The 14,157-nt window shown below is 52.8% G+C and overlaps 1 protein-coding gene across 9 annotated transcripts in view; it reads left to right on the top strand.

Annotated features, from left to right (window-relative positions):
- The first annotated feature begins 204 nt into the window (after window positions 1–204).
- The window catches only part of PASK (PAS domain containing serine/threonine kinase), a 43,194-nt gene continuing 29,241 nt past the window's right edge, over window positions 205–14,157 (top strand). For 7 of the 9 annotated variants that reach the window (XR_014017989.1, XM_081260988.1, XM_081260987.1 and 4 more), the window contains exons 1-7: window positions 4,718–6,161; window positions 6,705–6,948; window positions 8,589–8,821; window positions 9,434–9,604; window positions 11,149–11,289; window positions 11,778–11,912; window positions 13,832–14,092. Coding sequence is in view for 8 of the 9 variants with exons in the window: in XM_081260988.1 (XP_081117114.1) it covers window positions 5,715–6,161; window positions 6,705–6,948; window positions 8,589–8,821; window positions 9,434–9,604; window positions 11,149–11,289; window positions 11,778–11,912; window positions 13,832–14,092 (1,632 nt within the window). In the remaining variant the exon portion in view is untranslated. The other 2 variants (XM_081260990.1, XM_081260991.1) reach the window with 2 other exon arrangements.

Genomic DNA, 14,157 nt, shown 5'->3' with positions numbered 1-14,157 from the left:
AGGTGTTGAGGACGAGGCCGCCGCGAGGCGAGCTGCTGGCCGCTCACCTTCCTCGATCCTACGGCTGGAGAAAATGCCGTCCACCGTGTCGCGGGTCGGAGGCGCCTTTCTCTTTTGGCTCCTCCAAGGTGCCGTAGGGGTTTTTCGGTGCGTCCCTAGCAACCGTTTGCGCGGGCGCCGCCGTTCTGGCTCGCTGAGTTCCGCCCACAGGCAGCCGTGGTTGGCCCGTGGCATCTGTCAATCGACACGACTCGCTCTGGTATTGGCCGGTGGGCTAGAAGCGCGGTCGGCTCTCAGCTCTGTGAAGTGCATTTGGCGGTGTGATCCCCGTCGACCCAGGTGAGACGAACGCCGTTGCTCGGGAGAGCTAGAGCCGATTGCGGAGGACGGCCAGCGACCCCGCGCAGTAGGCCTAGGGGCCCCTACGGCCTGCGGCCTGTCCCCGTACGCAGATCACGGCCCCGGCCCGCGGCGCGGCGGAGACTGGCCGTTTGCCCCGCGCATCGGGCCGCCCGTGCCCGAGCGTCCTGGCAGGGTAACCCACCCGGTCCGAGGAAGCCACCCAGGCTCTCGGTCTCCTGGCCTGGGGGTGGCTTTGCGCGTTTAGTTCACTCCTTCGTCGCCTGCGCTACTGCGAGGCCGACGGGGTCGGCGTCCTGCGCCAAGCTGCACCCCAGCGCCGCCGTCTTGCAACTATGTGCGAGGAGTGAGCTCTGCGACCGACCTCAGCACTTGAATGCCTCCTTCACCTTAGGCTTCGCCCCCAGTCCTGGCTTCCCTGCTTTTCCTTTTCTCAGAGCGTAGGAGTTGCCTCACTGAGAACTTGGGGTACTTGCACATGTATCTCCCTGCTCAGCAAATCCAGCCAATTCCATGTCTGTTCTTCTCTTTTGGGTTCCCTTCTCCACGTTTCTGCTATGATCTTCATTTTAAGACCTCACAATTTCTGACTTTCTTCCTCCCAGCCTTGCCCCTATACTGCCCCTGGAATTATCTTTGTAAAATGCATAGCAGGTTGTTTTTCCTTAACTGTTGATCCCTTAAAGCTAATCTTCAGGATAAAAATCCAGGCTACTTAGTCAGGCCTAAGAAGCCCTGGGAGTTATTCAGGCTTCTCCAGGCTCCTCTCCCCTGTCCTTCTGCACACCGAACTCCTGTGCTTCTATCTGGACGGCTTCACTCAGCTTGCAGGGCTCTGCTGCCTTGACACCCTCCCAAGCCTTTCCCCACCATTCTGGACTCCAGGGGCCCACCATCCAAGTATCTGTCATTTTATGTGTTCATTAGACTGCCTTGATGCAAGACACAGAGCTGTGTGCTCAGGGTGGTCTGACAGAGAGGAAAACAACTGGCTGTCAGGCCCAAAGTCTAGAGGAAGGCAGGTTTCAGGGTGGGTTGATTCAGTACTTCAGGTTTCCAGCCTGAAGTCCTCATGTTTGCTGGTCTGTTGTCTACTGGTCGGATCCCCTTGAAAAGCTGGTTCTGTTCTTGTACATGGTCAGTATGTACAGTTGTTCAGGTGGGACAGAGGGTTGCTTCCAGAGGTTCACCCAGAAGAGCAAAGAGTGCATTTGCAGAGCTCTGTATTTGGGAGGTGGGGTACCTTGTGCCTTCTGGACTCATAACTAGCCAAGGGAGTAGGGTTACTTTGTGAAACCCTCAGGTATGGTCTGGGTTCATCTTCCTATTTCTACTGCTTAGAGAGGATTTTAAAAAGTAAATTTTAAAACCCTAGACCTGGGTTTCGAAGTGTTTCTGAATAACATCTGAGTTAAAATTAAACCTGTGAAAAATTAAGGGATTTCTGGTCATGTGAAGTCAGCCTGTGCTCTCAGAAGCCACCCCTCTAGCTGTGGAGCTGAGACATGTGAGGCTGGGACCTTCTGTTCCCATGTGCAGAGGTGCGTGCTCAGCAGCCATGTGGACTTGTGCAGTACAGGATACACACAGGGAAAAAGAGTCCGTCTTCCCTGCAGCCAGTGCCTCACATCTGTCAGCCAGCATTGACTTTCCTCCCTAAATACCATTGTAACTGTTGGTAATATAACTGAACATCCACCCCACTTCTTACTGCATCAACTCAGACAATATTTACCTTTTTCCCATGAAAAACAAAAGTTCCATGCTCTTACCCTCCTTTTGTGTTTCTTTTCTGTATTCCTATTTTATATTACTTTACAGAGTAAACTTTTGTAACATTTACAATGTGTTCTGAGGAGTTATATTACTTTTAGGATAAAGTTTTATAACAATTACAATGTAGTCAAAAAAATTAAAAAAAAAGACAAATTTAAGGTTTTGTAATAATGTATCTGAAATTATGTTACTTTTTAAAACAAAATTAAGATTTTATAACAGTGTATTCTGAAGTCATAATTAAGGTTCCAAGCTTTTTTTAATAAGTTAGTTCTAAAAGTAAAAACTGCTGTATAATAGGATCTTGGCCTTGGGATTTATTGTAGCAATATTAGTGCATTTAGATGTGAGATGCAAATCTGTAACATTTAAATGGTGTTAGGTAAGGAAAGCAACACATTCTAATAATTACTTCTAGCTTCCCCCACATCTTTCAGTTTACACTGAACCATTGCTTTTCAGGATCCCAGGCTGGATTTTTGTGTGTGTAACACCTCTTGATTTTTCAGGGTATGTTAAGTGATTCATGCAAAAGAAAAAAGGCAGTAGATCATGAATCATGATAGTAAAGTGGACACGTTTAAACTCACCACCCAAGTCAGGACCTGAAGCCCCCCTGCCATTGTGTCTTCCACATCTCAGCTCCCTGCCTGCTACAAGTGTGGGCACACCAGCCTCTTGTTGAATAAACAGTCTTATATGTGGGCACCCCTAAACAATGTGTTTAGATTATTTTATTTTACAAGAAAGGAATCCTACTGTTGATAGTCTTTTGAAACTCGTAGTTTTTCACTCCTTATATTTATATTTTCCACTCCTTATATTTAGGATTTATGTTGTGTGTAGGTGTTTTATAATTCATAACATGAATCTGCCAAAATTTTAAGTCTGTTTGCTTGTTGATAAGTGTTTATTTCATTTTCTTCCTGCTTGTCTGCCTGTCTTTGCCATTGTAAACCTACTGCCCTAAGCATTCCCGTGTGTGTCTTGCTACTCATGTGCAAGAATTTCTCTAGAATATCAATCTAAGAGTAGAAAGAGCTCTGTTGGAGTAAGCAAATGTTTGACTTTGTTTCCTATGCGGATTATATTTACTTAATGAGTTTCTATTGATTTGTTGATCTAAATCCTTAATGACCTTTGGTGTTATCTATCGAATTTTTCATTTTTACTGATTTATTTGGTATAACATCATGATTAGACTGATAATGTTAAGACTCTGGTTGTAGGTTTCATGTTGTACAAGCTGTTGTTCTTATTTCTTGTTATTTTTCTTTGTCTATGTATATTTCAATTTTGGGTTGGGGGTGTCCTAGAGATTAAACCCAGGAGTACTGAATACATTGGGCTCCCTCCTCTGCCCTTTTTGAGACAGGGTCTTGCCTAGTTGCCCAGACTGGCCTCAAACTGGCAATCTTCTTACCTCAGCCTCCCAAGTCTCTGGAATTACAGGCATGCATCCCACGTGTGGCTGTATCTTTAAAATTAAAAAATTTTAATTTTAATTAAAAAAATTCTAATTTAAGTGTTAAATTATTCATCTTTCGAAAGCTTCTGGATATTTTCTGTTATACATTTGGCAAATATCTTCTCCCAAATTGTACCTTGTTCTTTCTTTTCCTTCCTTTCAATTAAGTCTAGGGCCTTGAGCATATGTTCTACCACTGAGCTGTACCCCCAGCCCCTTATTTATGAGATAAGGCCTCCCTGTGTTTCCCAGGCTGGTCTTGAGCTGACAGTCCTCCTGCCTCAGTGACCCGAGTAATTAGGATGGCAGGTGTGTGCGTGCCACTGCACCCTGCTTCATTTTAGGTTTTCAGTGGCATTTCTTATGAACACATGTCCTCAATTTTAATGTTAACTTTATCAATCATACTTTATAGTAGAGCTTTGTTGCTTCTTGTTTAAGAGCTTCCCCTACTCCAAGTCTTACAGATGTTCTGTTTGTTTTCTTCCAAAAGCTTCATGTACTGTCTGGCACTGGCTTTGTGTGTGGAGTGTCAATGGCTGTGTTTCGTGGTCCCCTTGGGATACAAATTATCTCAGCACCACTGCTTGAATGGCTGTCTGTCCTTCATAGCCGGTGTCCCTCCCTATCACCTGACAAGCGTCTGCATGCTTTGGCCCGGAGCTGGGCTCCACATTGGCCCCTTTGGGGGACCTTCTTATTCCTGCCTCACTGCAGCACACAAGAACTCCGGTTTTCTATTGAGCTTTCACATCCGGTAAACTGAGTGCTCCACTCCCTCACTCCCCTCTTGCTTGATTAACAGAAATCTTGGTTCAGTACATTTTCTTCTTCATGTGTAATTATCTCTTCCAATATTTGCTTTTCTCCATTCTCTCTCCAGTCAGGTTTTCCTTTGGTTGGGTTGTCTCAGTTTTTCTCAGTGATTCCAGGATGTTTCGCGCCTGAGAAGACTGCTTTTGCCAGAACCTAGAGTGATGCTCAGCTCAGCGTTGGGCACTGTCTCCCTGGGTCCCTGGCATCTCACGGCTTGGGAGTGGCTCCTCAGGATGGTTTGCTCTCACTGCCCTGTTTTCAGGTCTTAGGTGTTCTTTTATATTTTGAAGTGCCTCCTTTCTCCTGCGTCTCAGAGGTGCACAGAAGCCACACTCCTGTTACAGAATGCAGTGTTGCTGAGTCGTACGGCTCTTCATGCTCTCGCTCCGGATTTTTCTTGGGCTTGTTTGTACATGGGAAGTCAAAGGGATGCAATTCTACCTCAAACTGTTTAACTCCATTTAAAATAAGCAGATCACAATTATTAGGCACCAACCTGCCAGTCCCAACTTAGCTTTTGAGTTTTCCTGAGGGTGCTACCAGGTGAGTCGCCATTACCTGCATTTTACCCAAGGAAGCCATCCTTGGAACATTGTGCTGGTGAGTACTCCATCAATTCCTGAGAATGAAGATGGGCCCTCTGCTGTGTGCCAGGCTCCTGTGCTCTGGTGGCCTGTCTCCTGGAATTGATGGTCCTGTTTGCATGTTTAATTTTTTTTTTTTAAAGAGAGAGAGAGAGAGAATTTTAATATTTAGTTTTTAGTTTTTGGCGGACACAACATGTTTGTTTGTATATGGTGCTGAGGATTGAACTCGGGCCGCACGCATGCCAGGCGAGCGCGCTACCGCTTGAGCCACATCCCCAGCCCTGCATGTTTAACTTGTATTGCTTGGTGGCATGTTTTGATGTCACCACCCTCCCACAACTGGTCTGGGTGGGGTTGTTCATTTTCCTTTTGTCTAAGTGGTACCTGCCTTGCTGATCTCAGGAGCTGACAGCTGAGGTGAGCAGTGGTCAGGCCCTTAGACTCAAGGGACCAGGGGTGTGAGTGCAATGGAGACCCCCTATTGTGATGAGTGTATATCATTACTATCAGACTCAAAACCTGTTAATCGCAGTAGGAGTGCCCCTCCAGTCTCGATAGATACGTCTTTATCACGACCTGAAAGCTAGGTTAGAACTGGAGGACCAGGGCTCCTTGGAATTCCTTGGTGGAATGTGGGGGTTTCAGAAGGGTCAGTTCCCTTTTCCTCCTGCTGCGGGTCTGTCCTGTTTTGGGAGGGGCTTGTGAGCATGTGTGAACACCACACCTGCATGTCCAGGCTTGGTCTTGTGATGCTACTCCTTGGCCAATTCTTGGGTCTGGGTATGGCATGTGCAGAGCCATGTGGGCCTTGGAAGAGGGGTCCAGGACATTTGGTCAGGAATTTTGGGCTTCCAGACGTGCAAAAGGTGGTCTGTAAGGAGAAGTACAGGCTCTGGGTGTTCTTGGCCCTGTGGCCTTCCACTTTGTGGGAACTCCCACCAGTGGCCCTGGGACTGACCACAGTGTGCCTTTTCTGTCTACCTGTGGGTGCCCAAATGGGGCCGTGCCTCCTCCGAGCAGAGGAGCTTTTCTTAGTGGCACTGGAGCACTGGAGAAGGTGTGCTTGTGTTCCACGTGCTGGCCGGTTCAGGGTCTCCCTTGGGAGCTGGTCACATGACTGCACATGGCAAGACTGCACAGAATGGAAGGCGCAGGTGAGTGCAGTGAGTGCTGTGGCCACGTCCGTTTCCTGGTGTGGCATAATGTGTACAAAATGTGGTCCTGGGAGGAAGCTCAGTGACAGCTACATGGAATCTTTCTGTGTTTTCCCCCATGTCTGCATTGGAATCTACAAGTACAAAAGAACAAAACCACAAACCTCTGGTGCTAGTCCTGCCCCCAAGGGAAGCAGAGTCTTGCCTTGCTTTTGGGGATGTGCCCAGGTGGTTCTAGATGCAGCTGGGCCAGCAGGTGGTACAGTGGCTCTTCTTGTGGCTACCCCGGGGATCTTCTTGACTGAGGAGCGTTTTCTGTTGGTGTGGACGGCAGCTCCTGCCCTTCCTTCTGGTCCCTTCCCTCTTGCTCCGTCCTGCTTTCCCAGCCCTTCCTAGAAGGGCTGCTTTTAGCGCAGCTCTGCACTGACAGCACCGGCTCCGCAGCCCTGACCTGGGACCTGCTGACCTATGGCACAGTCTGCTAGTTAAACTGCCGTGGATTCTTGTGTGGCTGATGGTGATCAGGTGCTCTTGGTTTTCTAGGTGAGAATTAGTAGAGGAGGGCGCTTAGTGCCTGTCCCACCTGCTACCATGGAAGCCAGAGGCTTGCTGGCCTTCGACGATGACCGGAGATGCCTGTCTGGGAGCCTACCCGTGCCGGTGCCCGCTGAGGGCCCAGCTGCAGAGGCTGCCTCTGGGTCCAGCAAGCCATTCTCCTCAGCCCACAGACACCTGAGCAGGAAGAACGGGCTTTCTAAGCTCTGCCAGAGCAGAATAGCGCTTTCTGGTAATGACTTCCTTTCTGATCATTAGGGCATCAGCCCCGCAGCCTGGAGATGTGGAGTCACTGCTTTCCCCCAGGAAGCCTGTTGCCAGTGACGTAAAGTGGTTCTGTGGGAGAGCTCACGTGCCGAGGCCTGGCCAAGCACTTTACTGCTGCCTCTGGCCTTCCTGCTGGGAGCTTCAGGCACTCAGTGGACATCTCCTCCATGTGAAAACTCTGTGTTTCCAGGCCAGATTAGAACAAAGTGTAGTTTTTACTAGGAGTGGACCAGGGTACTGTCTGAGACTGGGCCACATCCCAAGGAAAGTATTAGCTTGCTGATTAGCTCAGTGTGGAAGAAGGGGCTTTCCACCTGGCCTAGAGCCCCAGAAGACAGGGCCCTGCCCTTGGGTTTCACATCACGGGGACAGGACAAGGGCAGACACTTCAGTGTGGCCCCCCCACCCCACAGCTAGCTTATTGATGGGCTATGGCCAAGAAGGAAGTGCTGCCTGCCCGTAAGAGGCACGTCATATGATGGGGTCTTGAGACAGCAGGGTGTCTGCATGGAATTGCCGTGGCCCTGGACATCAGGGAAGTCTTTTGGGATAGCAGATGCAACCAGGAGCCAGAGCACAGTGGTAAGGAAGGGAGAAGGTTCAGCTTCGAGGCCAAGGGTAAGCTTGATGGGGCAGCAGGTGTGGGAACCAAGTTTGCCTTGGTCCTGAGGCTGCTGGACGTGGTCCTAGGAGGGGCTAGAGGTGGTGCAGGGAGCCAGCTGTGAGGTTTGCTGGGTTCTCAGAAGGCGCTGACACTGACTGGCTCTAGGATGATCTTTCTGGTGCTGCATAGGGAACAGGGCAAGAGCCAAAGGCCTGAGAACCAACTGCTTCTTGGGAGAGGAGAGGAAGAGCACGGCCCTCTGGCTGCCAGTGCAGGGGATGGCCAGGGAGAGGCTACTTGCTGAAGAAGTCTGGACCTTGGGTGAGGGACATGGAGGAGATGTCCAAAGGGCAGGCAACAGGAACTCGGGTTGTGTGTGTTTGGCCTTGAGCCCCTGCGAAAATGGAGGTGAGGAGGGAGCCCATGGCACTGAGAAGCCGTGCACTCTTGGTGAGGAGTGTAGAAGGGGAAAGAGCTCCTGTGCTGGAGGGGAGGGGGCAGGCAGGAGTCTCCTGGTGGCTCTGTCTGCCCAGTTGAGTGGGTGAGGACAGAGGCTGGGCCGGGTCCCTTGGGAGCCGTGGGAGGGGTCAGCAGCATAGCTCTTCTGGAGCAGCAGGGAGGGAGCCGGTGTGAGGACGGGGAGGTGTGGTGCAGGCAGCTCTTGAACTGGGTGACAGCTTTTGGAAGGATGGTGGGGCCTTGGAGTGACTGTCGCTGGAGAGGTGCTTGGGCTCCTTGGGGGAGTGTTGGCCCTCGGAGTGTGACTGGACCCGTGTTGAGCTCAGGCTGTTGGTGCTTCTGAGCAGGCAGTGCTTTCCTTCCAACCGGGAGCCTGAGGCTCGTCTGAATGGACGTTAGGACTGGTTTAGGTCCAGTGTGGGAGTCAGCCCTGCAGGCGGACCAGACCCTTGGCTCCTGTGAGGGCTGGTGCTCTTTCTATTTTAGAAGGGAGCTCCCAGCAGCTCTGTGAGGTCTCACACTTCCTTTCATTCTTTCTTCAGAAGACAGATGGAGCTCCTACTGCCTCTCATCACTAGCTGCCCAGAACATCTGCACAAGCAAGCTGCGCTGCCCTATGGCGCCTGAGCTCGTGGATGCCACTGGGTCCCTAGGCAGTGCGTCCTGCTGCTCCCTGCTGTGTGGCTTGTCTGCCGGGGGCACTGCACCCCCGTTCCCAGCCCCCGTGTGCAACCCTAACAAGGCTGTCTTCACTGTGGATGCCAAGACCACAGAGGTATTGCCTTTGGTTTGTGACCAGGCCATGGATGTGATTTGGGGTTTGTACCTGGAACCTTAAACGTTTTTTTGTGTTTCAAGTGCAATTAGAAAAACATTTGATTTTAGCTATGTTGTAGCAAAAGATGAGAAGTTGGAGAACTAAGTATAATCAATTAGAACAAATTGGATTCTCTTCTCAGGACAGATGCTGGGAAAGGCTCAGGTGCACTCTGTGTTTGTACATGTTGGCACAACTATGGGAGAATGGGTAGTCGGTATTCATGTTCAGTACAGTGGCACCGCACCTATAGGAATTGCTAGCCTGGATCAGAGCTTGCTGGAAATGCCCATATTTTCTAGGGTCTTGATTGCCATTTGCTATTTTGCCTGGTTCAGGGGTCCTGGTTGCCCTTGGCACTGGCCAGGTTTTGTGTCTGTGAGGTTGAGCCCTCTGGGTGCATGTGTGGGTGTTGTCTTCACCTCGGGATGTGAATGATGATGATGGGGCCCTGCTGGGGGAGGACAAGCCCCTGGGCTGCCATACCAGCTTTGTGTTGTCCTCGACTCTGCTTCTGGGAATTAGAGGGGCTGCTGGTGATGTCTGTGTCTTCTCTCTGCTCCTCCTCAGATCCTGGTTGCTAATGACAAAGCTTGCAGTCTCCTGGGGTACAGCAGCCAGGACCTGATTGGCCAAAAGCTGGCACAGTTCTTCCTGAAGTCGGACTCCGCTGTGGTGGAAGCCCTCAGCCAGGAGCATGTGGAGGCGGATGGCCACGCCGCCGTAGTGTTCAGCACAGTGGTGAGCGGGGTGCAGCACCCAGGCCTCGAGGCACGAGCAGCACGTGGCGGGAGAGCCCTGGTTTCCCTGCCTGGACTCTGTCTTTCAGCTGCCTTCTGCCGTAGGGCCCTCGTAGCAGCGACTGTAGCATCTTCAACTGAAAACACGGCCCTGGGTTCTGTTTCCGTCTTTGGCTGGTTGGGCATGGGGACTCAGGACTAGTACCGGGTGACCTGGAGAGCCCCATCTTGGTGTGATGGGGGGTGCGGTGTGGCTGGCATGTGGCAAACCTGCAGGCACCATGTGAGAATCCCAGAAGAGGGGTGTGATTTCATTGTCTGGACCAGTTCTTACATCTAATCCACATATTCTGTTTGGTGTGTGTTTGGTTGGTGTGACTGGGAGAGCTTCCCTGGAGAGCTTTGGTCTCTCCTCTGTGCTTCTGGGGCCAACTTGGATGTTGATGGGTGAGCTGAGCTGTTAGATGCTGAGGACTGAGCCCCAGGCACGGAAGAGACTTGGAGAGGGTCAGCTGCAACAGGAGGTTCCTGGTTTAAGAGGCCTGCCGCTATAGAGGGAAATTGTAGGACTTAGCACATTGGTGTCTGCCGCTTTAAGAGACACCAGGTGCTGATCTTTTTTCCTGCTGTTTTACCATGGAGTTGAGTGTATTGGTCAGATTTTTCCAGAGGAATAGAACCCATAGGATGTATCTAATCATAATGGGCATTTATTAGGCTGCTTATATAATCTGAGACCAGAGAGTGGCACAGTGTCCTTCTGTAGGCCAGAGAGCTGGGAAACCAGTATGTGCTGAGCCCGAGAAGCTGGAGCCTGAGAACAAGATGGGCGTCCATGCTGCCCAATCAGATCTGATAATCCCAGAACCCCAGAGTTGTTGGTTCAAGTCTGTGTTAAAAGCTGAAGAACCTCCTGCAGTCTGACGTCCACAGACAATGGCAGCAAAACACGTATCCACCCAAGAAGGACCGAGTGTGTGTGTGAGGGTCCTTCTCCAACCCCTTGGCTCCGTCCTCGTCCCAGTCTGCTAGGTGGTGCTGCCTCATTCAGAGTGCATCTTCTCCACCAGAAACACCCTTGTAGACATGCCACAGTGTGCTTTACCACTCTGTAGGTGTCCCTTAATCTAGTCAGTTAGACAAGATGAACCGTGACCCTAAGGATTAAAAAAAGAATCTTGGTAAAACGTTCACTCAGACACCACAACCCTAAGTATCAGAAGCTTGTTCAGCTGGACATGGTGGTGCACACTGGTGATCCCAGCGACTCAGGAGGCTGAGGACAGGAGGGTCACAAGTTCCAGGCCAGCCTCAGCAATTCAGAGAAACCCTGTCTCAAAATGAAGAACAGGGCTAGGTGTGTGCTCAGTGGTAAAGTGTTCTTGGTTCCACCTCCACGCCCCCCAAACAAACAAAACCCTTCGTTTACCCTTGGTGAGCTTCCCACATGGAAGGTAGGCGTGGGGTGTGGGAGGGTGGCTCCGGGGGCAGCCCTCTCCCGTGCTTGCCGCCAGGGTCCCCCGTGCAGCCTGTCTGTGTGTGCAGGTGGACATCGTCAGCCGCAGTGGGGAGAAGGTTCCAGTCTCTGTGTGGATGAAGAGAGTGCGGCAGGAGCGGGGCCTGTGCTGTGTGGTAGTCCTGGAGCCTGTGGAGAGGGTCTCCGCCTGGGTCGCCTTCCAGAGTGACGTGAGTGTGTGCATTCCTTGGCCCAGGACCCCAGTCCTGCCTCCTGCACGCACCTCAGCCAGTGCTCTCCATGGCTTGGCCGAGAAGAGCAGAGGAGGGAGGTGTCTGAGGGTCTGCCGGTGGCGCCCCTCACTGTGTGCCCTGGGGCAGGAACTCAGTGCCCAGCCTCAGTTGTCCTCTCCGTGAGGTGGGGGGGGGGGCTGTACCGACTCATGAGATGGTTGCAGGCAGCACCTGGGTGTATTGTTATGAAAAAGAGCTTCTCCTGAGGCCAGGGCTTCCAGAGTGCACCTGAGGAAGTCAGAGGCCCAGGCACGTCTGGCCCAAGAGGAGGTGTTCTTGGGAAAGCCCCTCTGGGTGCCTCTTGAACTTCTGCCCCACGTGAGAAGGGTCTGGCTTCTGGCTCACAGGCCCTGGAGTCCAGGCAGCTTCCAGCCCAGGTGCCCAGGGCTCTTGTTGCCACCCTGATGGGTGCCGTGTTTCTCCAGGGAACCATCACGGCCTGTGACAGCCTCTTCGCTCATCTGCATGGGTTTGCCTCGGAGGAGGATGTGGTTGGACAGCATCTCACAGACCTCATTCCATCTGTGCAGCTGCCTCCTCCTGGCCAGCCTGTGCCAAAGGTAGGATGCGACCACCTGGGCCAATGGTGGGTGTCAATTCTGAATCCGTAACCTGACCAGAGGACAGCCTCCAGCCTGTGTGCTCCCAGGTGTGGCCAAGGCTGAAGCCTGTGTGTTCTCCCAGCTGACCGCTGTGGTCTCCTCAGTTCTCTGGTCAGTGTGGCACAGGGAGGGCAGCGTGCTCCCAGGGTCTCAGTAGGGTTCTCCACCTGGACCAATGGGATGCACGTAGATAGAGACCAGAGGGCATTTATGAGGGACTTGCCTTTCGAGGGCACAAGGCCATATCCCAGACCCGCCATCTATAAGCTAGAGACTCTGGAATTGACCCGAGTGTGGATCTGTCACACTTTTGAAAGCCCGAGGACCTGGGAACACGAACCAGAGCAGTGCTCTGAAGTCCAAAGCGCGCCCCCCCCCCCCCCCCCCGCCGTGTCTCAGCATCAGTGTGCGCCCATGCCCGGGTCCTGGGAGCCCCTTCACAGGCACTAGAAGCCGTGCTGCTCAGCTCAGGTGGCCCTCACGCCCTGGAGGCAGGACGGCTGTGTCCCACAGGGAGTGGGTGGTGGGTCTGGGCGTGGTGGAGTGCTCAGCAGGTGTGCAGCCCTTCCCCGGGGGACTGGTCCCAAGGTCACTTCTGTCTCCCTCAGGTGGGGACTGACTGCTCTATTGGTCTCTGGTCAGTGCCAGTTCCTCTGGCGAGACAAGAGTCATCTGGAGTGTTCCCTGGGTGTAGCTCTCTAAACTCAGCCCCTGAGCCTCTTTTGCTACATCAGATTCTCCAGCTTCTAGGAGGAGCCCTTGTCCCCACCTCCTGTGCTCTGAGCATTGGCCACATGGGCTTCACGGCTGGCAGGGCTGTCCACTTGTCTACCCTGGGCACTGCCTGGCAGCACCTGCTCATAGCCCTCTCCCCCAGAGACACACCCTGGTCATGCATGACAGAAAGCACAAGTGAGTGTGTTCTCTGCCCCAAGTGGGCTACCATGTCCCTCAGGAGTAGACAGGGACATGCTGGGAGCCAACACAGAGGGACCTGTACCCTGGTTCCTCGCAGGGCTCACTGGGGCCTGGGCCTGCCTCTGGCTTGGGTCAGGGCGCTGTGCTGCCCGTCTGCAGCCTGGCAGCTACAGGTTTCCAGTCTTGAAGGGTGGGCCCTTAAACAGAGTGGGGGCCAAGGCTTGGGTCTACCTTACCACCCTGAAGCCCCTGAAGACTCTGAAGTGTTTGGCTAGGAACACTGTGTTAGTCAAGAGACAGGACTCTCTGGGCATGGTGATCCCAGCGACTCGGGAGGCAGAAGCAGGAGGCAAGTTGGAGGCCAGCCTCAGCAACTTAGTGAGACCCTGTCTCCAAAGAAAAAATCATTATAAAGGTCTGGAATGTAGCTCAGTGGTAAAGTGCTCTTTGGTTCACTCTCTAGTGGCCTCTGAAGTGTCTGGTGGGGAGTCCTATAGGGACGTGGTGGGACAGTGACGTGCAGGGGGAGTGTGGTACGTGCACTTGGTGGTGTGGCAGAGGGAGGAGCCGAGAAGGCAATGGGGAGTCAGTGGCAGCAGGAAGCGGGGGCCCCCAGTCCAAGTGGACTCCGAGCTCTTCCTCCACACAGAGCTGAGGGCAGTGCCCAGAGTGCGGGTGGCACAGCTACCCACCCTGGACAGCTGGAGCCCTGGTCCCTCGCTTGCCCATGTCTTGGTTAGCTCACTAGGCTTTTCTTGAATACCCTGGCATGTGCTATACCCAGGCCACTCTTGAGTCCGTGGTGTCCCCTGCTGTCATTCCCCAGGCAGGGTGGGGCTGGGGGACAGCAGGTGTGGGTGTGAGGTGCTCCTGTGCTTCCTGAGGGGGTCTCACAGCAGAGAAGGTCTGCTCAGCCCCCCAGCCCAGCTGCCCTGCTGAGCCTGGCACCTCTCTCGTAGAGTCTGAAGATCCAGAGGTCTGTTGGCAGAGCCAGGGATGGCACCACCTTCCCTCTGAGCCTAAAGCTGAAGGCCAAGCCCAGTGACCAGGAGGTGGCCAGCAGCAAGGAGGCCCCCGAGCTGGACTACTGGGCATCAGTCTGGGTGTTCTGCACCATCAGTGGGCTTGTGACCCTTCTGCCGGATGGCACCATCTACGGCATCAACCACAGCTTTGCGCTGACGCTGTTTGGTTATGGACGGACAGAGCTCCTGGGCAAGGTGGGCTCGTCGGGGCTGCGGGCTTTCCACCCACTTGGGAGGCTGGCCCTTGTGTATGGGGGTGG

The sequence above is a fragment of the Spermophilus citellus genome (assembly GCF_964194105.1).
Source record: "Spermophilus citellus genome assembly, chromosome: 11".
Taxonomy (NCBI): Eukaryota; Metazoa; Chordata; class Mammalia; order Rodentia; family Sciuridae; genus Spermophilus; species Spermophilus citellus.
The sequence above is the reverse complement of the archived record's forward strand: the minus strand, read 5'-3'. Positions and strand labels throughout refer to the sequence as shown.